At 45.4% G+C, this 24,934-nt stretch overlaps 1 protein-coding gene across 2 annotated transcripts in view; it reads left to right on the forward strand.

Moving 5' to 3' along the window:
• The window catches only part of ZC3H7A (zinc finger CCCH-type containing 7A), a 147,257-nt gene that overhangs the window by 69,509 nt on the left and 52,814 nt on the right, over positions 1–24,934 (forward strand). For both annotated transcript variants that reach the window (XM_068127650.2, XM_068127651.2), the window contains exons 8-9: positions 9,765–10,087; positions 10,932–11,051. In XM_068127650.2, the coding sequence (XP_067983751.2) occupies positions 9,765–10,087; positions 10,932–11,051 (443 nt within the window). The remainder of the gene's footprint in view (positions 1–9,764; positions 10,088–10,931; positions 11,052–24,934) is intronic.

Here is a 24,934-nt window from a genome sequence, read left to right on the forward strand (position 1 = left end):
CCGTGTGTTTGAGGATTGGAAGTGTATTGAGCAGGGTATGAGTAAAAGATTGTGATTGTGAGTTGTATTGTGATTGCACAGGTGTGCAACTGGACAGGTGGATGGAGCAGTGTTTGAGGGAGTGATGGTGATGAGTATTGTGCTGACCAGATGGTCCAGGGAGGAAGGAGGGTGCAGGTGGCACCAGGTGTGATTGCACAGGTGTGCAACAACAGGTGTATGGAGAGTGGTTGTGTGAAATACATGGAGTGTGGAATACATGGAGTGTGGAATACATGGAGTGTGGAATACATGGAGTGTGGAATATATGGAGTATTGGAATGGATGGTCGTGGAGTGAGTATGGTGGAAACTATGGAGTGGAGTGGATGGTGCGAAGGTGTGAATGGGGGAAGGATGGACCCCCATCACGAATACCCGGGGAGGGTAGTGTAAGTGTTAGGTAGAGGGTATACGGTATAGGTAAATTGTGGTTGGATATTGGCATCTGTGGTGCGGGTGAAAGAATGGTATTTGGATGGGTGCATTAGTGTTGTGGAAATGGCTGGGCGTATAGCCTGTTAGTGTGTGTAGTTTGTTTGGGCACTCCACCACTGTGAGGATGTCGGCCAGGTGAGGCCGCAGGTGGGCTCTGGGAGCCGGTAGAGTTGTTGTGGATGGGGCCCGAGGATCCGGAGGACGGACCCGGGTAGGCCAGTGCCAGAGGGCACTGAGGGGTGACAGAGCCAGGAGGGGCCTTCCCCAGTTAGATAGGTTAGGGTGAGGAGCTAGGTAAGCTCGGGTGGCAACTGCAGTGGTGGAGGTGTGCAGGTGGGTAGACCTGCTGGGAGAGCTACACGCCCCAGTCCTGAAATTGTGCAAGGGCACAGGGAGTTGAATCGGGGGAGTGAGACCCCAAATTGAGAAGCACCACAGTTTGGGCAATGGGAATTGGTTTTTAGAACCCATAGTGTAAGTTGGCCAATGGATTGGCAGGGAAAGACCCCGGGTAGTGTAAAGTGTGTTAATGTCATTTAGAGGATAGTTAGGATTAAGAATCTCCTCGCACCATCTACATCCACTCACCTGAGATGACGTACCTCCACACCATGCCAGGTGGTTTTTGTTATTTTTATGATGCAAATGTTTTGGATTGTGAGACGCATCATGACGTGGGTGTGACATTGTGCTTTGTTGTTCCATCTCTTCCTCCTTATGAGGATTGATGATGAATTGGGTGATGGCAAATTTTGGCTAGAGGGATTGTGGTGACGAATTTGGAATAGAAGAAATATGGGGAAGACGTGACATTAGCGCCGAATTTGTAAATGTGTAGATTTTTGTAAATATGGGGTAAGGGCAAGGGTAGAGTAGGTGACAGAGGGGGTGACGTACGGTAGGGACGAGCTTTTCTCACTTCGCTCTCCGTACGCACTTCGCCTTGCATTGCCTTATTGATGTGTACCCTTGTGACCTTACCCCTCGCTCATCTGTCTCTCCCCCCCTTTGTCTCCCACATGAGGACCTGTGCGCCACTGGGCGCCGAGGGGAGCGTGCGTGAGTCCGCCATTGTGCGCCCGGAACTCCCAGAACCAGCTGTCTGCATCGATGCACCACATTATGGACCACATGTCTGTGGCCGAGCACCACTTATGGACCCCATGGGTTGGGGCATGGCCCCTCTGCTGGAACCGGCCATGAAGGCCCGAAATCTTGCTGGCGGACCTTGATCACAGGGCACCGATGCCCCACAGGTGAACCACATTAGTCGGCCCTGTGGGCCATAAATAAAATAAATAAAAATGGACACGTTGGGTGCATTTTAATAGTGCAAATAGGCCGCCAGCAAAGGAAGATGACAACACCAGGAAAATAATAATAGCCAGCAGAGGGAGCCGAAGAGCAAGAGACCACCTGCAGGGTTAGGGGTTGTTGTTTTTATTTTTATTCATGACAGTGATGACTGTGCACCGATTGGTGCTTGAGGGTGTGTTGGTGCGTTTTGGGTGCTTTCATGGTGCATTGATGCAGAGCAGACTGTCTCCCCCCAGAAAGAACAATCACAGGTCCTGGGTTACGTTTTGTAAATAAAGTAAAGTCATTGTAAATAATGCTCCCCACCGTCAGTGTATAGTTTGAAGACCATTCCGTAATTCGGTTAGCTGTGGGCGTGTCTGTTAGGCAGGGTGCAATGGAGCAGCGGGACATATTTATTTATGTTTTAAAACTGTCGCACTCAGGGTCAGGTTAAAAGTAGAGGGAACTACACCTACGTGTCACACTAAATTAAAGTTATAGGCCCGGGACGTGCCTAAGAGGAGGAGGGTGCAGTGTTGCGGATATGAGGATTGTTTTTTTTAATTGTGTTGTATTGTATAGTAAATTGTTGTAAATATCACCCTCTGTAAAATGTAATGATTCCTTGTAAATACCTCCGTAGTGTAAAGGTCAAAGGGCGTCCCATAATTAGGCCATAAAGCATACACGTTAGCCAATCATAGAATACCCCTATTCAATAGTTATATCTTTATTATGTGTATTAGGGTAAGGCCTTGTCTCCCATTAAGATGACACTCCATTGCACTGCATTAAATAAGAGTAGATCCCCTTCCTTTCACATTCCCCTTTCATCATTGCCAAGCCTCGATTGCCAATTACATCCCCTCCAAAACCACCATTGAACATGTGCTCGGGTCGGGGAAGACGGGCGTGCCCGCCCGTCGTCATCAAGGGCGGAGCCAGAGGGTCGCGTGACCAACCAGGGCCGAGGTGAGCACACCGATGGGCGTGTCCTGAAGGCCGGCGGCTTGATCGCCGGAGGCGTTATAAAGGCGCGCGCGCAAGAAGCAAGGTAGTTGTCGGTGGTGAGGAGTGATTGGACCAAGAGAGAGAAAGAGTGGTTGGACCAAGAAAGAGGAGATCCAGAAAGAACATCCAAAGAGAGGACATCCCGGAAAGCACAAAGCCTGCTATTCGTCGCCTTGCTCGCCAAGGTTGGACTGAGCAGTAGTTAACAGCAAGAAGCCTGTTGTAGTCCTGGAAAAGCGCGTGACGTCCACCGCAGCAGCAGCAGACAACAGCAGCAGCAGCGGCGGCCACAGCAGCAACAACAGCCGCTTGGGGCCTGGACGGCGGTTTTGAGCAGGGCCGTGAAGGAACGGCGGCTGCTAAACGCGCCGATCGTGCTGCAGGACCCCTTGGACCTTCCTCTCCCTCCAGCCATCCACCTCCTGCCTTTCCATCCTTTTGTGTACGTGAGTTTGTTCTGTTTGTTTTGTCCCTGGGGATTTAACTAAGCTTGTATAAGGAATTTGCACTGTCTCTAATTCTTCTGTATATTATTTTATTATCTTTCCCTCTTCCTTGGTTATTTTGAGCCTGTATATAGTAGGAATAAATTTAGTAGTATTTTCAACCTTTTTTTCGTCTTCTTCTTCTTCTTCACATCCATGTCGCTTTTGTCTTTTCCATATTGAATATCTGTGGCGCGATCCGGCCAACATTCGGGAATCGGGTTAGTCGGGGTAACTGTTAGGCCGCGGTGCCATCCGCTCGGCAAACCATCATCCTTATCCGCGGGCCGTAACAAAAAAAAAAAAAAAAAAAAAAAAAAATATATATATATATATATATATATACATACACACACACACACACACACACACACACACACACACACACACACACACACACACACACACACACACACACACACACACACACACACATACATACATACATACATACGGATGAAAATACGCGTCTTTCAGCGCGGCTGGCGGTTACACAGCCGTTATCACTCGCGTAACTCGATGCACTGTACGCGGCTCGGCTTCAAGCTCAAACCGAGCGTTGCTTTATATTAGCGCGTATCCTGGTTCATGCGCGTCTCTCGCCACTCGCGTATCTCTCAAAGTCCTCTTCAGCTCACCGCGCTCCTTCAACTTCTCACCTCTTCTGTAACTCACCGCACTGCTGGAACTCAACTCTCAACTGCTGGTGCTCAGTCCTCTTGTTGCTCAGTCCTCTTGATGCTCTTACTGCTTGCGAGTTCTCTCTCGTCAGTCCTACTGGGGGGCTTTGCGCAACGGCTTATATTGGTATGCCCCGATCCATCTCGAACCCTCTCGAACCTTCCAACCACGCCCTGTGACGCAGTTCTGCCGCCACACCCTCTGAGCCCTGATTGGCGGCTCGCGCTTACCGTCAGCTCCTCTGCCACCCTCATTCGGTCCCGCCCCAACCGCGCCAAAATGAACCAAAGGCAGCACAAAGGGGCATGAGGCTCGGGAGGCGGGATAGTCAATGGAAGTAGAAGTATGACCTATTCTCCTTACTCGACTCAACGCAGAACTAACATAGGAAAAGGATTAAGCTCACAAATACTAAGAGATAACTACACTATCGCGAGGCTACATGTTTCTTGTGTGACTAGCTATGAGGGGGAATTTTAACCTTTATTATACTGACTGTACAAAACTCAAAACCGCAACTATATATATATATATATATATGTATGTATATATATATGTATGTGTATATATATGTATGTGTATATATATATATATATGTATATATATATATATATATGTATATATATATATATATATATATATATATGTATATATATATGTATATATATATATATATATATATGTATATATATATATGTATATATATATATATATATATATATATATATATATATATATATATATATATATATATATATATATATATATATATGTGTGTATACATATGTATACACACACACACACACACACACACACACACACAGGGCCTATAGAAATTCTACACCACCTTTCAAATTTTTCACCTTTTGTCGCCTTTTGCCTGGAATTAAAATGCATTAAATCAGACTTTTTCTACCTTTATTTACACATCGTAACCCACAACTTCCAAGTGAAAACCAAATTTCAGAAAATTAATTGCAATACAAAACTAGAATATCTTGGTTGGATAAGTGTCAAACCCCCTGAGTTAATACTTGGTGGCAGCACCTTTGACAGTAATTACAGCTGGGTGTCTGTTGGGATAGGATAGGTCACCGTGGCTTTGTTACTTATGCACATATTTTAAGCTGCAAACTCACAAAACTCTGGGTACAAATACAACTTTGTGTAGGCTATCTGACCGTGGGGCAGGGGTGGTGGCGGTGGCAGAGGGTATTACAATTTCCTATTGACCTGGGCAATGCTGAGGTTAAAGCAATCTTCGCATGGGTAAATTAACCAAACGGAGCTGGGGGTTTCGTGCGAGGGAAGAATTTCGAGTAGCTGGGGTGAGGGGGTGGGAGAAGAGGTGGGAGGGGGTTTGGTAGAGGGTGGTGGGAAAGAGGTTAGGGTGAGGGCAGTGGGAGTTTGGAAACGCCAATGTCTCTTTTATTAAATCCCCCAGCGAAGTGACGGGTACTTTTGCTAGTTTAACATTAAGAAAATACAAACGGATGGAGGGGTGACAAAACCTTACTAAAATCTGTATTGGCAGACCTAAATTTGGATTTGCAATACATCTATTCTAAACATAGAATTAGGATGCAACTAAAAGCTAATTGACCCTTTAGGCCCGAAGAGTCCATTTTTGTTTGTGCTTGATCATGCCACCATCTGTATCTTCCTGCTGCTAATGCTACTGAGCATACATTCAGTGTATGCTGCATCGTTCCCAGACCTCCACAACAAGAGCAGCTCTCCTCCTGCGACAACCCCTACACCCTCAAGTTTGCTGGGGATGGAAGCACATCATACGTTGCATGTAACAGAAATTTCAACAGTATTGGCTCTGTCTTTCAAATCTCTTGCCACTTCAACATCCTCACCTGCACACACCTGCATACCTTCCCACCAAGTCCAAGCACCTTGCTGTGCCTGTCCGACTGCTTTCACATATCTTCCCTCCTCCTCCTTTCACCTCCCTCTCAACCGTCTTCCTCCTTTCTTACACACATTCGTTTCCCCATAGTTCATGCTTCGACCACCCCAAGCCATGCTTCCCATGCTGTACCATTCTCACGACTTCCTCCTGTTGCCACCGCTCCTCCATCTCATTGACCTCTGCTCTTGCATTCCACTTCCGACTTCCCTTCTTCTCAAGAAGAGCATTCTTCACCACTGGATCACTCAAATCCACACCATCATGAACTCCCGCATCCTCACGATCTTAATCTCCTTGGTTAATGATGTTAAGATAAAAACTGAGTTTTCCACCCTGACCATGAAATACAATATTCATCAAACAGCATGGCACTCCCAACCTTCTCCTCACAAACCAACTCACCAAAACGTCCATCCTTTCTAAATGCCCCCATCACAATATCATAAACAATCAATGGCCACAATACTCATAGGATCAATCCAAACTTCAAACACCATACCTTCAACTTACCGGGCAAACCGCATTCATCAATCCTATTCAAACCTCGCAGGAGCTTGTTCCTTACCGCATCCACCATTCCTTCATCATCCAACTCCACTGTATACCATCTTCCCAAACTCTTCACGGGGCCCTCCGCCAATGATGGAACCACCTCCACTCCCAGTTCAAACCTGTGATTGTATTCCACCACTCCTCGTCTCACCACCACACCCCTCTACTTTCTTGCTTTAAATCCCATCCTTTCCCATCGCATCAACCTTTCCAATCACCCAGTACCTCCACTGCTGCATCAGTTGACTGTTGGACAACTGTCAGGTCATCATGAATGCGAACATAACTGGCAAGCTCTGACCATGGGCTAGCTCCACTTCTTTCCCATGTCTACTCACAGCACGCATCAGCAACTCCATAACCAGTGGGGGTGATTGATATATATTCAACTTAACACTAATATGGGCCCACAGACATCCGACAAAGGAATGAAAGAGAGAAAGAAAGAGCTCGAGTAAATGCGTCGGACCTTTCGATCTTCGGCAACAGCCCTGGCAATCCGGCGCTGCCCCTTGGATATTGACAATACCCTGCGGCTCGGGAAGATTTGCGTTGCCTTTCACTCTCCTCTCTGGTGTCTATAAGCTGGTCTCGTGCAACAGGGGATGTTGCATAATGCAGGGAGATGAGAGTAAGTTGATGCAAGTTGGTAAGGCTTCAAGGCAATTTGATGACAACAAGCGGAGACAGCTCTAGATGGACAGCAGCAAGCATGCGGCCAATGACGATCTGGGCAAGATCTATCGGCTGACTGACTGTGACTGGCACTCCTCCCCGCCAAAGTATGAACTCCCATAAAGTTCATGCTCGCTGGTCTTCTATCTCCCTCTTTCCGCAAATTTACATTCAACACCGCCCATGGATTGGTTCTGCTTTTATTGGGCGTGTACCGTTCTTGATCTGAACCTCTCTCCCGTCAAAGGTTATCTGCCGGGTTTCAACCAGTTCAGAGGGAGACGGTGGGCAAAGTGAAATGAAACCTTTTGTAAATTGCGAATTATTCTCACTCAGATTTCAACATCACCGCAATGCATATTATCAAGGTGTTTAAACTTTCTTTATACAACAATAAGATGATTTGTAATACTGGATACTACCAGGTGGCACGATACAACACATACAGTTCATTCAGAAAGTATTCAGACCCCTTCACTTTTTTCACATTTTGTTATGTTGCAGCCTTCTGCTGAAATCGTTTAAATTCTTTTTTTCCCTCATCAACCTACACTCAATACCCCCATCATGACAAAGAGAAAACAGAATTTTAGAAAGTTTTGCAAATTTATTAAAAATAAAAAACTGAAATATCACATTGACATAAGTATTCAGACCCTTTGCTATGACACTTGAAATTTAGCTCAGGTACCTCCCGTTTCTCTTGATTATCTTTGAGATGTTTCTACACCTGGATTGGAGTCCACCTGTGGTAAATTCAATTGATTGGACATGATTAGGAAAGGCACACACCTGTCTATATAAGGTCTCACAGCTGAAAATGCACATCAGAGCAAAAACCAAGCCATGAGGTTGAAGGAACTGCCTGCAGCGCTCAAAGACAGAATTTTGTCAAGGCACAGATCTGGGGAAGCCGACAAAAAAATTTCTGCTGAATCAAAGGTTCCCAAGAGCACAGTGGCCTCCATAATTCTGAAATCGAAGAAGTTTGGAACAACCAGGACTCTTCCTAGAGCTGGCCGCCCGGCCAAACTGAGAAATCGGGGGAGAAGGGCCTTGGTAAGAGAGGTGACCAAGAACCCGATAGTCACTCTGGCTGAGCTCCAGAGATCCTGTTTGGAGATGGGACAACCATCATTGCAACACTCCACCGATCTGGGATTTATGGGGGAGTGGCCAGACGGAAGCCTCTCCTCAGTGAAAGACACATGAAAGCCTGCTTGGAGTTTGCAAAAAAGCATCTAAAGGACTCTCAGACTCTGAGAAACAAGATTTTGTGGTCTGATGAAACCAAGATTGAACTGTTTGGCCTTATTTCTAAGCATCATGTCTGGAGGAAACCAGGCACCGCTCATCACCTGCCCAATACCATCCCAACGGTGAGGCATGGTCGTGGCAGCATTATGCTGTGGGGGTGTTTTTCAGCAGCAGGGACTGGGGGACTGGTCAGGGTTGAGGGAACAATGAACGGAGCAAAGTAGAGAGATATCCTTAATGAAAACCTGAAATGGAGCGCTCAGGACCTCAGACTGGGCCAAAGGTTCACCTTCCTGCAGGACAATGACCCTAAGCACACAGCCAAGACAACACAGGAGTGGCTTAGAGACAACTCTGTAAGGTCCTTGAGTGGCCTAGCCAGAGCCCTGACTTGAACCCAATCGAACATCTCTGGAGAGACCTGAAAATGGCTGTCCACCAACGGTCCCCCATCCAACCTGACAGAGCTTGAGAGGATCTGCAGAGAAGAATGGCAGAAAATCCCAAAATCCAGTTGGGCAAAGGTTGTCGCGTCATACCCAAGAAGGCTCGAGGCTGTAATCGCTACCAAAGGTGCTTCAACTAAGTACTGAGTTTAGGGTCTGAATACTTGTCAATGTGATATTTCAGTTTTTTCTTTTTAATAAATTTGCAAAACTTTCTAAAATCCTGTTTTCTCTTTGTCATTATGGGGTATTGAGTGTAGATTGATGAGGGAAAAAAAGAATTTAAACAATTTCAGCATAAGGATGCAACATAGCAAAATGTGAAAAAGTAAAGGGGTCTGAATACTTTCTGAATGCACTGTATTTATGTGGGAGTTGTTGTCCTGTATCAAAAATAAGACAACTTTCACTTTGTTGACAAAGGACCATTTATTAATTACGTACGTACGAAGATAAATGTTTGATACCAGGCAAGCAGATCTCTGAATCCCACTCACAACTGCATCCAATATATACCCAAATTGTTTTCCGACAAGGATGGCAGAAGGTGAGCTGGAGCCTAAAATATGAACAAAAGCTGATGTAACGGATCCTTGGCTTCACATTTTTGCACAAGCTCAAACCACAGATAAAATATTTTTGCCAGCTCAGCACAAAGAAGCATATTACCCTTGGCCTTACTCCACTTAATGACATGATGCATTCACCCAACATGCTCCTGGCCATGGCTGTCTCTGATTGGTCCAGAGATGATAACAATATTATTCATTTTTACCCCTACATTTACATGGAGAGAATTGTGGTCTTTCCCCCTCTACCTTGGTGTATCACTGGCACAGATGCCGAGTATCTTGATGGGTAAAAGAAATGCACCTTTGCATTGTGTTTCTCATTGGGTGAACAGGTCTTGTGGAATTCGAATATGTTAAACTAACTTGTGAATGCCACCTCTATTTTGCAGAGTTTTCTGAAGATTGCACTGACAATGCACGGAAGGATTTTTTTCCAAACTCTGGCATTCCCTTTGTGGAGAAAATCCGGTCTGTTGCCGCTGAGGAATATCACATGACCAAGGCCCCAGGCTCCTCTCCATCACCCATGTCTATTGTATCGCCCATATCTGAGACCTGGCAGCCACAAGGCTTCAACCCCATTGCATCGGCATTCATAGGCGTAAACCTTTTTCAGGGTGGTCGCATGCATGCTGGTGATCAGATAATTGACCATGAGGTAGACACACTCCTGGATGTTGTGGATGCCCCTTTCATCAACAATAGCAGTCAGGTACGAAGTTCGGATGATCGGCTTTTTACAGCATACTTTGTGAATAACTTATACTAGTATACAGGCCATTCCACAATAATTGATGACTTATTTTTATTTGTGGTGGTGGCAAATGGAGAGTGGTGGGTGGAGCCTGTGCAAACGTTGAAGTTCATGTTAATTTCTCTGTGTAAGGATGATTACTTGCTCTAAATTATAGATTTTGGATTAGGTATATATTTGTTTTATTTCTTTTTTGCACTGATTGAAAGCTCATTGTTGAGTTTGTACCTATATCACAGTCGGGATAAAAACTGAACTGAAAGGAAAAACAATAATAATTGGCAATATGCTTAAACTAGGATTGGAACAAGTTTAATTTGTGACCCAATTCTATTCCCGCAACAGGTTTTCACATCTATATTGAGGCTGTTTTAGGAAATAATGGAAATTAAATGAAACACAAGGCATTACTGTTGTGTTGGCCCTCATGCTTGATATCATATTGCATTTCATTTGTTGGAAAGTCTTTACGGATTATTTTGGACGGAACAGTCTATTCTTCCAAAACATCTACAAATAAAGCTGGCATTGCGCAGATTTGCTTTGGCACATAATCAAGCTCTGTGGGGAAATACTATATCCACTGGTAAAAAGAATTAATGAATTAACTACCACTCCTACAGGTATTACCCTTTGCATAAAACAATCTTCTAGCTTTTCCCTGTTTACTTGCAGCAGTAACCTTTTTGATTGTAGCACATAATTGGATTACCACATTGTGTGGTTGGTATTGTTATTCCCTTTATATTGCCCTAACTATTTTGGACTGTCCAACCCTTCTCCCACCACTACTTGTTACCAGGCACCTGTGGGATCGGGCCGAATGAATTCGCTCGATGACTTCAGCACATCTATGCCAAAACCTGCAGTGTTCAACTGGCCAAAATCGGCAAGGTCGCAGCAATCACAACTGCCTGCTGCTGTGAGTATGCTATCTCATTATAAGTGCAGATTATAAATATATAATTATCAGTATTTATATACTTCTAAATACTTATTCCCGCAACAGGTTATAAGTTATAACCTGTTGTTACCGATGGTTATACAACAACAGATTATACAACAGGTTATATGATTATAAGTTTATAAGTGTGAGTATGCTATATAATTGTGCAGAACAGTCTCATTATAATCCTGTTTTGGTTTAATAAAAAACAAAAAACTTTGTGTCTATTATTTAAGGATACATTTAAGGATGTATATATTTTAAGGAGAAGTGGTGATCCATGTACAGTCACATGAAAAAGTAAGTACACCCCATGCAAAGTTTTGACTTTTTCAACATATTTCAACATACAGCTATTTGATCTTCAGTTCAACAATATTGATAGAGAAAGGTGATATAATATAACAAATATCATGAAACATTTACATTTTGTAGTCCATTGTATAATTTAAATAAACATAAATGCAAATTTCGCATGTGGAAAAAGTAAGTACACCCCTACATTTATCACTACTTCAAATACCTAAAATTAGAATCCGGTGCACCAGCTCAGGTGCAAATGATTAGAACATCGTTAGAGAGGATCTTGGAGGAACCTGTCTTATTTAAACCTCAGACATTTAGTTTGGTTTGCTCTTTGTTGTTGATGCAGAAAATGCAGAAAGGAGAGATGCAGAAAATAGGGCAAGATGGAGAAGATTGTCATGGGGACCGCAAGGCTAACCCCCGCTCTAGCAGGGAAAATGGCCTTAAAATGCATGTTGTGTTTTGTTGTTTGTTGTTGAAGTGTGCGGCATCACCATGCCTAAATCAAAAGAGCTCTCTGAGGCCTTCAGAAAGAAGGTTGTAGATGCCTACGAGTCTGGGAAGGGATTTAAAAAGATCTCCAAACAATTTGAAGTCAATCATTCGACTGTCTGGAAGATCATCTACAAGTGGAGAAGATTCCAAACAACTGCCAACTTGTTCAGGCCTGGCCGCCCCAGCAAGTTCAGCCTGAGAGCAGACTGCAAGATGCTGAAAGAAGTCTCTAAGAACCCCAGAATGTCATCACGGGACCTACAGGTAGGTCTTGCCACTGTTGATGTCAAAGTGCACGAGTCTACCATTAGAAAGAGGCTGCACAAATTTGATCTACATTGGAGGTGTGCCAGGAGGAAACCTTTGCTGTCCAGAAAGAACATCAGGGCAAGACTAAAATTTGCCAATGAACACCTAGGCAAAGTCCAGCACTTCTGGAACAATGTGCTGTGGACAGATGAGTCAAAGGTAGAGCTATTTGGCAACAGTACCAGAAGACATACTTGGCGAAAACCAAAGACAGCATTTGACCACAAGAACCTGATACGAACTGTAAAGCATGGTGGTGGAAATATTATGGTTTGGGGCAGCTATGCTGCATCAGGGCCTGGGCAGCTCACCATCATAGAATCCACTATGAATTATTAATTGTACCAGAGGGTGCTTGAGGATAATGTGAGGCCATCTGTAGGAAAGTTGAAGCTCAACCGGAGGTGGACCTTGCAACATGACAATGACCCTAAACATACCAGTAAATCCACCAAGGAATGGCTGAAAAGAAAGAAATGGAGGGTTCTGGAATGGCCAAGTCAAAGCCCGGATCTAAATCCCATCGAGATGTTGTGGGGGGATTTGAAACGAGCTGTGCATGCAAGAAACCCCTCAAACATCGCACAGCTGAAAGAATTCTGCATGGAGGAGTGGCAAAAATTTCTCCCAGTCGATGTCAGAGACTGGTAGACAGTTATAAGAAATGCCTACTTGAGGTTGTTTCTGCCAAAGGGGGCAATACCACCTATGAGAGCCAAGGGTTTGCATTTATGTTTATTTAAATTATACAATGGACTACAAAATGTAAATGTTTCATGATATTTGTTATATTATATCACCTTTATCTATCAATATTGTTGAAATGAAGATCAAATAGCTGTATGTTGAAAAAGTCAAAACTTCACATGGGGTGTACTTACTTTTTCACGTGACTGTATGTGGACAATTATGCCTCTTTATCCATAAAATATTTTCTAATATTAATTTTAATATTAAATATTTTCTGGTCTTTATTTGGTATCCTCAAGTATTTTAAATAATATTTCAAAAAGCATTGCTATGTAAATTCCAAACCATTTGCCCTTTTATTCCTTCTTGTATAACCCACAAAACATTGGATGCATGTGCATGCGTGCACTTGAGTGATCGTATACAATCCATTTATGAAGACTTTCAGCTATTCTTTCCACTGCAGCATTGATTTATATGTATTTTCCTTTTGTGGCCGGGATGGAATACACTTTCGCCAGGGCATCTCCATGGTTTATGTTAAGCTGAGTGGTGATTATGATGATAATGTTTGTGACTGTAGCAGGTAATTAGCTGTTGTACCATCTTGGCATTCCACAAATAGGATATCGTTATTCAGATCTTTATGCTGGAACAATGACTCCCACATTATATTTATTATTTTTTTCCAAAGAAAGGTGAGCTCATTCCTGCGTTGGTGAAATTTTCTATCATAAAAACCGAATCCACTAGTTTAAGCTACTTATTTATCTTTGGGCAGTCAAATGGCTGCATATTCGGCAGTGGGAAATGGCCAAAATTAAATTGTGCCAAGATCCTACATTGTTAAAAATCATGTCATATCATTTTCTCAATGATTTCGTTCTACAAGTTTGATTATAAATTAGTTGTGCATTCCTGAAGAAAGAGTATAAACTAAATTGAAGGTGCTGTGAATAAGACACCAGTCCCAAAAAAATCAAACAGAAGCCCTGAAAAAGGTTTAAAAAAAATGTAGTACTGTTCATGTCAGGTCATCACAACTGATGATGATTATGAGGTGGTGTTTCTCAGAAAAAAACAGGAAGAGTTTGAAAGATTTTCTCAGAACTTGACAATACAGGAAGGTTTCATGTCATTTGCATTTTCAAAGTGAGTGAAGATCAGAACGAAAGGTGATTGTGCACGTTTTTTTATGCCTCCGCCGACGATGTCGCCGGAGGCATTATGGTTTCAGGTCGGCCATCCATCTGTCCGTGATAGATTTTCATTATCGCGATAACTTAAGAACAGCTGACAGGATCCAAGTCAAACTTGGTGCAAGTATATGATTATGTAATAATGTGGGCGGAGGGTTTAACCGTCAACATCGTGATGTGGAAGAGTGCTGTTCTAGTTTATGGTTTGTTTCGAGGAGACTGGAATAGTGGGGTTAACATTCTGGGATCCCGTTACTATTTTGAACAGAACTTGGAATGAAGTTTGTTTTCGGTATTTTGGGACATTATCTTAAAACTCCAAACTTCAATTTTGGAACCCCGATAACTTCATGTGAAGGTGGGAAATGGCCTCTGGTTTTCCAAGATTGCCACCAAGAAAATGACACACACACACACACACACACACGTATGTATAGTGTTGTGGATATGAGAATGTTTTTTTTTGTTGTTGTTGTTGTGTAAATAGTTGTAAAAATATCGCCCTCCTTACTCCAGTGTTGTATAAAGGTCAAAGGGCGTTCCCGTAGTTAATTCCATAAAGCATACACGAAGGACACCATATATCCATGTTCAGTAGTTATATCCTTATTATGTGTATTAGGCTAAGGATTTGTCTTCCATTAATTTCACACTCCATTGCACTGCATTAAATAAAGTAGATCCCTCCGACATGGCATCTTCCAAGTGCCAGGTTTAGCCACTTTGCTGCATTTCATCTGCCATCCACTTTGCTGCAATTGCCAACTGCATTTTGGGCGGTTTTCTTCATTGCCATTGCTGCCCTTTGGCTGGGGCTAGCTCGAATCGCCCCCAAAACCACCATTGGCCACGAGGCAAGGTCGGGGAAGAAGGGCGTGTCTCCACCTCGTCATAGAGGGGAGGAGTGAACCAGCCCTTGCCGACCAACCCAGAACGAGGGGTTGGCTTTAGAGGGCGGAGAGAGAACATTTGGGGGAGGTTCGCAAAAGGGTCAAGGGTGGGGCTAATATAACCCGAGGCAGAGGCCCCCAGAGAGAGTCGAGGAGGGAGGAGATCAGAACACCGAAAAGCCTGGAAGTTGTTGTTGGATTAAGCAAGAGAGGAAGTTGTTGGACTGGGTTGGACTAAGAAAGAGAGAGGAGAGAACCCGTCACGCCAGACCCCCCACCAGTGCGTCGGCTCCACCAAGCAGCTCCGACCCGTGATCCCGCGCACACGACAGGATCGGTGGCATCGGCGGCCGTCGAGGTCCAGCCCGACGTCCCGTGCGGGATCAAGCTCCAGCCATCTCCGTGCCTTCCTCCCCATTCCAGCCACCCAATCCACTCTGCAATTCCCCGTGTGAGTCCGTCTTTGTTTGTTCTGTCCAGGGAATAAGTTAAGCCTGTTAGATAAGCTGGTATTTTCACTGTGTCTCTGATTTCTTCTGTATATTATTTTATTATCTTTCCTTCTTCCTTGGTTTCTTTGATTGTGTAAATAGTAGGAATAAATTTAGTAGCATTTCAAACCTTTTTGTCCTCTTCTTCTTCTTCTTCTTCTTCACATCCGTGTCGCCTTTGTCTTTTCCCTATTGAATATCTGTGGCGCGATTCGGCCAACGTCCAGGAATCGGGTTAGTCGGGGTAACTGTTAGGGCCGCGGCGCCATCCGCTCGGCAAATCAACATCTTATCCGCGGTCCGTAACAATTGGTGTCAGGAGCGGGATCGGACCTGAAGCGCTTAGTGCGCTTAAATGAAGAGTGGGCCGAAATTTGTTTTATAAAAACTTAAATTTGAAAATCGTGCCATGGACAATCAAGGCGATCGGATGCAGGTGGGGGCATTAGAAGAGGGGTTAGGGGTAACACAGGACCACAGGGAGGAAATGGAGGAGAGCAATGAGGAGAGGAGGTGGTTGAGGAGGTATCAGGTGCACAAAATGGCGCTCGCGCACGTGGTATCAGACGCACAAAGTGGCAGCTCGCACGAGCGCGGGGTAGCCGCGCCCGCTGCGCAAATAGGGGGAATTGATGTGCGGGACCTCATGGCGCAGATTAGTGCAGCCATACTAATGGCGAATATGGGGCTAGAAGCCAAAATGGGAGAAATGGTGGACCAAATTGAAGCAATAACGAACGAAATGAGGGCCGATAATGATGGACTGGCGAGGGACAGAGTCGCATATGAAGTAAGGGAAGCGGAGAGGGACAGAGACCGCAGGTTGAGCGAAAGGGTCCCAAGGGTGCACGACGAGGTAAAGCGGGTCGAGGAGCACTGGTTGAGCGAGGCGGAGAAAAGCACAGGTAACTGGACCGGGGTAGAAATCGCGACCCGGGGTAAAGGGCAACCGGCGACCGTTGAGGTAGAAGAGGGAATTTTATTAAAGCCAGCGGTCGTCGTGGTGAATAAAGAGAAAGCAAAAGTGCTGGGAATTAAAATTGAAGAAACGACAGACGTAGAAGAGCAACAGTCGGAGGAAGGAATGGAAATTGCTCAAAGTCTGAATGCACATCCTGATGCCGTACTTGCTAATCCTTATAAAGATTTGCAGGTGCGCGTGGAGAAGGGAATCCCCCAGGTGAGTCGTGCTGTGTATTGTGCGGGGAGATTTTGCAGGAGGATGTTTGGCGCGAAGAGAATTGTCGCGCGATTGGGGTCAATATGGCACCCGGGCGTTGGTGAAGGGTCCCGTTTGAGTAGAAATGGCACGCATGTGAGGAAAAAGTGTGCGTCGGCGAGTGGGTGTGTTATAAAGTGTGGGAGTGAAACCGAGTGCGAGCGAGAATGCACGTCGGGGTGTACGGAGTGTGACACGAGGAGTGAGTTGGTGGTGGAGCGGGTGCGAGGGATGCACGTATGGGATGAACGGCGAGGGTTTGCAAGAAAGCACACCTGAGTTGGTTGTGGCGCGAGTGCGAGGGAGCACATCTCAGCGCGTTAGTGGGTGGATGCAAGAGAGCACGCCCATGGTGAGTGGTACGGAGTACGTACCGAGTGGGGAGGGTGCGCGAGGTGTGTTAAGGGAGTGTGCGAACGGTGAGTGTGCGCGAGAGGTGTGGTGTGTAACAGGGAGTGCGTTGGTGGAATGGTCAGAGTGTGTGTAATGTACGGACGGCGTTGGAACGCCGGGTTTTGTGAGTGTCAAAAGGGTCGCGTGTGCGTGTGGGCATGCGAGTAAAGCATCGACATTGGACGGGTTAGCGTTTAGGGCGACGGATAGCCGATGCGAGCACTCGGGGCGCGGTGTGCTTTGTTGGATGCAAGGCCCGGCGCGGATCGATGCTGCGTCGCTTCTCTTCGAAGCGTCGTTGCCGATTCGGGCTTGGCCCCGCCCTGCACGGTCGAGTCCGGGCCTTGTCGGGCGAGGCGACCGGTCCGGTTCAAGGGCGAGTGGGAGGAAGCGGAACGGTGCCCCTCGTGGGGACGGGGTTCCGACCGGGCGAGCCTCAGCCATCGGGCCCGGGACCGCAAGGTACCGAGCCGCGATGATGCGTGGAACCTCGGCCCGAGCATGCCTCCTCCCCAGAGTCGTGAATGCCGGACGGATCCAACCAAGGCGACCAAACCACCCGAATTCATTGCTCGGCTTTGCGAAGCCGAGTTTTAATGACGTGACGACGCACCGAGGCTCAGATAAAGCGGACTGTGATGATGATGATAGCGTTTTGATCCAAAATTTAGAAAAGTGAATAGAATTGGCAGTAATTGGAAATTTTTGATTGGTTGCAATTGGATGAGCCAAATTGGTAGTGGAAGATGCCCGATGTGGTGGGATGGGAACTTTGCCATCTCTCACAGCGGGGGCAAAGGAGCACTAGTTTTATGGGGTTGGCAGTGAAAACTAGCCCGGGAGGGTTAGGATATAGTGTGTAGGGACCTAGAAGATGACAATAGGTAACGTTAAGATTAGGTAGTGACAATGATACCTGTAGTGGGGACGCAGGTAGATTAGTTTGGATGATAATGACGTGGTATGTGCTTAGTTTAAAGGGAAGACCGGGAGCACTATGTTAGCAGGGCAACAGGTAGTTCAGATGATGCCGTGTGAGTGTTGGAGGTGTATTCAAGTGTATTGAGCAGGGTGTGAGTAAATGATTGTGATTGTGAGTTGTATTGAGATTGCACAGGTGTGCAACTGAACAGGTGGATGGAGCAGTGTATGAGTGAGTGATAGTGATGTGTATTGTGCTGACCAAATGGTCCAGGAAGGAAGGAGGGTGCAGGTGGCACCAGGTGTGATTGCACAGGTGTGCAACGACAGAGGTATGAAAAACAGGTGTATGGAATAAATGGTCTGGAATATATGGAGTATTGGAATGGATGGTCGTGGAGTGAGTATGGTGGAAACTGTGGAGTGGAGTGGATGGTGCGAAGGTGTGGATGGGGGAAAGGAGGATGGCCCCCATCACGAATACCCGGGGAGGGTAGTGTAAGTGTTAGGTAGAGGGTATAGGTAAATTGTGGTTGGATATTGGCATCTGTGGTGCGTGGTGGAAGAATGGTATTTGGATGGGTGCATTAGTGATGTGGAAATAGCTGGGCGTGTAGCCTGTTAGTGTGTGTAGTTGATTTTGGCACTCCACCACTGTGAGGATGTCGGCCAGGTGAGGCCGCAGGTGGGCTCTGGGAGCCGGTAGTTGTTGTGGATGGGGCCTGAGGATCCGGAGGACGGACCCGGGTAGCCCAGTGCCAGAGGGCACCAAGGGGTGACAGAGCCAGGAGGGGCCTTCCCCAATTAGATAGGTTAGGGTGAGGAGCTAGGTAAGCTCGGGTGGCAACTACAGTGGTGGAGGTGTGCAGGTGGGTAGACCTGCTGGGAGAGCTACACGACCCAGCCCGGAAATTGTGCAAGGGCACAGGGAGATGAATCGGGGGAGTGAGACCCCAAATTGAGAAGCACCACAGAATTTTGTCAATGGGAATTGGTTTTTAGAACCCATAGTGTAAATTGGCCAATGGATTGGCAGGGCAAGACCCCGGGTAGTGTAAAGTGTATTAAAGTAATTTAGAAAGTAGTTAGGATGAAGATCTCCTCGCACCATCTGCATCCACTCACCTGAGGTGACAGGACTCCACACCATGCCATGTTTTTATTATTTTATTGTGCAGATGTTTGGAATGTGAGACGCATCATGACGTGGGTGTGACATCGTGTTGATGTTCCATCTCTCCCTCCTTATGAGGATTGATGATGAATTGGGTGATGGCAAATTTTGGTTCGAGGCATTGTGGTAACGAATTTGGTGTAGGGGAAATATGGGGAAGATGTGACTGTAGCGACGAATTTGTAAAGGTGTAGATTTTGTACATATGGGGTAAGGGCAAGGGTAGAGTAGGTGACAGGGGGGGTGACGTACGGTAGGGACGAGCTTTCTCACTTCGCTCTCCGTACGCACTTCGCCCTGCATTGCCTGTATTGATGTGTACCCTTGTGACCTTACCCCTCGCTCATCTGTCTTTTCCCCCCTTGTCTCCCACATGAGGACCTGTGCGCCACTGTGCGCCGAGGGGAGCGTGCGTGAGTCCGCCATTGTGCGCCCGGAACTCCCAGAACCAGCTGTCTGCATCGATGCACCACATTATGGACCACATGTCTGTGGCTGAGGACCACTTATGGACCCCATGGGTTGGGGCATGGCCCCTCTGCTGGAACCGGCCATGAAGGCCCGAAATCTTGCTGGCGGACCTTGGCCACAGGGCACCGATGCCCCACAGGTGAACCATACATAGTCGGCCCCCTGTGGGCCATAAATAAAAGAAATGGACACGTTGGGTGCATTTTATTATTGCAAATAGGCCGCCAGCAAAGAAGATGACAACATCTGGAAGAACAAATAGCCAGCAGAGGGAGCCGAAGAGGAAGACCAGCACCAGGGTTTGTTGTTTTTATTTTTATTGAGAACTGTGGTGACTGTGCACCAATTGGTGTTTGAGGGTGCTTTGGTGTGTTTTTGGGTGCTTTCATGGTGCATCGATGCAGAGCAGACTGTCTCCCCCTCCCCAAAAGAACAATCACAGGTCCTGGGTTGTGTTTTGTAAATAAAGTAACGTCATTGTAAATAATGCTCCCCACCGTCAATGTATAGTTTGAAGACCAATTCCGCAATTCGGTTAGCTGTGGGCGTGAATCTGTTAGGCAGGGTGCAATGGAGCAGCGGGACATATTTATTTATGTTTTAAAACGGTCGCACTCAGGGTCAGGTTAAATGTAGAGGGAACTACACCTACATGCCACACTAAAAGTTAAGGGAAGAGGCCCGGGACGTGCCTAAGAGGAGGAGGGTGCAGTGTTGTAGATATGAGAATGGTTTGTTTTTTTTGTTGTTGTTGTGTAAATAGTTGTAAAAATATCGCCCTCCTTACTCCAGTGTTGTATAAAGGTCAAAGGGCGTTCCCGTAGTTAATTCCATAAAGCATACACGAAGGACACCATATATCCATGTTCAGTAGTTATATCCTTATTATGTGTATTAGGCTAAGGATTTGTCTTCCATTAATTTGACACTCCATTGCACTGCATTAAATAAAGTAGATCCCTCCGACATGGCATCTTCCAAGTGCCAGGTTTAGCCACTTTGCTGCATTTCATCTGCCGTCCACTTTGCTGCAATTGCCAACTGCATTTTGGGCGGTTTTCTTCATTGCCATTGCTGCCCTTTGGCTGGGGCGAGCTCGAATCGCCCCCAAAACCACCATTGGCCACGAGGCAAGGTCGGGGAAGAAGGGCGTGTCTCCACCTCGTCATAGAGGGGAGGAGTGATATATATATATACATATATATATATATATATATATATATATATATATATATACATATATATATATATACATATATATTTATATATATATATATATATATATATATATATATATATATATATATATATATATATATATATATATATATATATATATATATATATATATATATATATATATATATATATATACACACACACACACACACATACATACACACACAGACTTGGCATTTAATATGGAATATTTTTTTTGTGGGGGTGAACTTTCTTTTCAAGATGTCTTAGAACCAAAAGTTCATTGGAATTATGTTGAAATTATTCTAGATTTTGTTAATGTGACCTTTAAAAGAAACAAAAACCACATTTGACATTTCAAAACAAATAAATTGATCCTTGAAAGTGATGTAAACTGATATCGAACTCAATTCATGGACAGTAGTACTGTGTTAAACTTCTGTACGTTTTCCAGAAGTATCTGTTTATTTTGCACATTAGCCAAATTTTTTTTAACAAAAGTTAAATTACGACTGGGATTACCGACAGTAAAATTACAGTTCAGTACTTCGTGTAACCCCCACGAGCATTCAGGAGAGCACGTACACATTGAGGCATGCTGTTCACGAGATTTGCCAAGGTTTGGACAGGAATCGCTTGCCATGCAGTGACAATAGCCTGCTGCAATTCACGCACAGAGGTCGGCTGCTGGTCCAAGTGGTCGATTTGACGCGTTAATTCTGCCCACAAGTTCTCTATCGGATTCATATCCGGGGACATGGCAGGCCACTCCATATGCTCTACACCACTGTCAGCAAGAAAGTGTTGGATCATGCGAGCACAATGAGGCCGTGCATTGTCATCTTGGAAGACAAAGTTTCCTCGAAAGGCTGCACGAGCAAATGGAAGCAATGTTTCTTCCAGAATAGCCCTGTACTTGAACTGGTTCAGGTTTCCATTCAGAACAACCAGGTCAGTTTTGCCCCCTGCATGAAAAGCAGCCCAAACGGTCACCCCACCACCTCCAGCTTGGACTCTTGGCACTATACAATCTTTGTTGTAGGCTTCATGCACTTGTCTGTGCACTCGGACGCGGCCAACTTGACGATAGACCAGAAATCTAGACTCGTCACTGAAGATCACATGATTCCAGTGTCCTGGCTGCCATTGACAGTGCTCTCTGGCCCACTGCAATCGGCGCTGGCGGTGTTGTCTGGTCAGGCGTGGCTTTCTCAGGGCACGCCTGGCACGATGGCCTGCTTGAACCAGTCGTTGGTTGACTGGCTTTCTGGATACAGGCACATTTGTCAGTTGCTGCCACTCAGCCCTAAGCCGATTAGCTGACTTGGTACGGCCATTGCGGACTAACCGGTGCAGCTGGCGATCATCCCTCCTTGTGGTTCTGCGGGGACGTCCTGGCCTCGGTATTGGAGTTGGGACACCCTTCTGAGCATTTCGTTTCAGGATCTTTGACACCTGACCTTGAGTGATGCCATACTGCCGAGCAAAAGCACGCTCTTTCATGCCGTAATTTCGTAAAGCCACCACTCCATGACAAACAGCATTGTCGAGTTGACGGACCATCTCCAGAGGAAGCAGCAATAACTTTTGGAGATGTGCAGCAGTTGTTTTCCACTAATACAGAACGCAACAACCCTTGTATACCTGACTGTAAAGCCAATTGTCAGATGCACCTGTCCGTACATTTTGCCACGCCACCTGTGATATAATCCTGTTGTTGACTTCTTGCTGCGACAGACAATCAGTGACATGGTTCTTTTAACAAATAAATCACCAAAGTGTGAAAGAAACTCACCAGATTGATATACTGAGTTAAGAAAGTAAAGAAGTCAAGAAAAAAAAAAAAATCCATTTTAAATGCCAAGTCTGTATATATGTATATATATATGTATATATATATGTATATATGTATATATGTATGTATATATATATATATATATATATATATATATATATATATATATATATATATATATATATATATATATATATATATATATATATATATATATATATATATATATATATATATATATATATATATATATATATATACTGAAACGCAAAAGAAACTTACCACCTTTGAAACCTTTAAATATCAACAATAACACTGCGTGTAGTAAATGTGTGAACTTATTTGTGGACAATAGTGTCCTCGCTGTCAGACAAAACGGTCACGGATGGTCACTTGAACCTTCAATGGTCACTTCATAGCACAGCTGTTGAACAGCCGTTTTGACTGTCAGTGATTAGCCAAGGGGTACGGGATGATTTTAATGAGCTGCACGTGATGTCTTGATATTGGCTTTAAAAAGGCCAGTGCAAAATGGGCATTTTGACCGAAAAATTTGACCATTTTGACCAACTTCAAAAAGACCGAAAACACAAAAGAAACTTACCACCTTTGAAACCTTTAAATATCAAGAATAACACTGCGTATAGTAAATGTGTTAACTTATTTGTGGACAATAGTGTCCTCACTGTCAGACAAAACGGTCACGGATGGTCACTTGAACCTTCAATGGTCACTTCATAGCACAGCTGTTGAACAGCCGTTTTGACTGTCAGTGATTACCCAAGGGGTACGGGATGATTTTAATGAGCTGCACGTGATGTCTTGATATTGGCTTTAAAAAGGCCAGTGCAAAATGGGCATTTTGACCGAAACATTTGACCATTTTGACCATTTTGACCAACTTCAAAAAGACCGAAAACGCAAAAGAAACTTACCACTTGTTTGAAATGTAATAAAATTGTAACAGTTCAAAATAAAACAAACCAACAATTGCTAATTGAAACATTGGCATTTTATTGATGACATGTCAAGTTTTTGACCAAGATACACCATCTCATCAGTTTGTTCTACAGTACAGAACAGCACAGGGTGCAATGTCAGTCCCCTTTCAATAGCGTGTATGGCCACCATTGTTTTGGATACAGGCAGTGCATCGTCGGTGTATACTGCCTACCAGTCTTTGGATGGATTGCTGCTGGATTCTGTCCCACTCAGTCCTCAATGTCTGAAGCAGCTTTGCCCGTGTCCTGGCCCTGCCAACGACGCGTCTCCCAAGCTCATCCCACAGGTGCTCTATGGGATTCAGGTCAGGGGAGAGCGCAGGCCACTGCATGGTGTTGATGTTCTCGCCTTGGAGAAATGCAGTGGTAAAGTGAGCAGCATGGGGACGAGCGTTGTCATGCTGAAAGGTTCTCAGTTCTGGGTGGTCTAGCAGGAATGGCAGCAGATGAGGTCGCAGGATGTTATCCACATACCGCTGGGCGTTAAGATTCCCATCCACAACCACCAGTGGCGTCCTGTACCGGCCTGATATGGCTGCCCACACCATCACACTTGGGCCACCCCACCTGTTGGCTTGACGCACGCAACAATCGGCATATCGCTCGCCAGTTCTTCTCCAGACATGCTCACGCCCATCAGGACTGTCCACACAGAACCTTGACTCTTCGCTGAAAGCGACCTCGTTCCACTGCGCCAAGGTCCACCGCTGATGCTGCTGGCACCATCTCTGACGGTTGCGGCGATGGGCAACCGTCATCACGGGGCCTCTGTATGGTCTTCTGGCAGTCAGACCAGAGTCATGCAGTCGTCTTCGTGCAGTATCATTGGAGATCCGTGGGTTTGCACGCCCCAGAGTTTCTGCCGCAGTGCGGGATGCTGGACGGAATCGATCCCGCAGGTGACTTCGGACCATCTGCCTGTCCTGCCTTGCAGTGGTGACTCTTGGCCTCCCTGATCGAGGTCTGTCATCTGCAGAGTTGTGGAGGGTGTCTCTGTCCACCAGGGCCGATATCGTCTGGTGTGAACAGCCAAGGCGACGTGCCCCCTCACGGTAGTTCAGTCCACCTTGCAGCATGCCCAGGGCACGCTGCAGTTGATCCCTTGACAATCGTGGCATGTTGATTGAAATGCCCATTTTGCACTGGCCTTTTTAAAGCCAATATCAAGACATCACGTGCAGCTCATTAAAATCATCCCGTACCCCTTGGCTAATCACTGACAGTCAAAACGGCTGTTCAACAGCTGTGCTATGAAGTGACCATTGAAGGTTCAAGTGACCATCCGTGACCGTTTTATCTGACAGT

The sequence above is a fragment of the Myxine glutinosa genome, chromosome 10, assembly GCF_964187855.1.
Source record: "Myxine glutinosa chromosome 10, kmMyxGlut1.1, whole genome shotgun sequence".
In the NCBI taxonomy this organism is placed as follows: Eukaryota; Metazoa; Chordata; class Myxini; order Myxiniformes; family Myxinidae; genus Myxine; species Myxine glutinosa.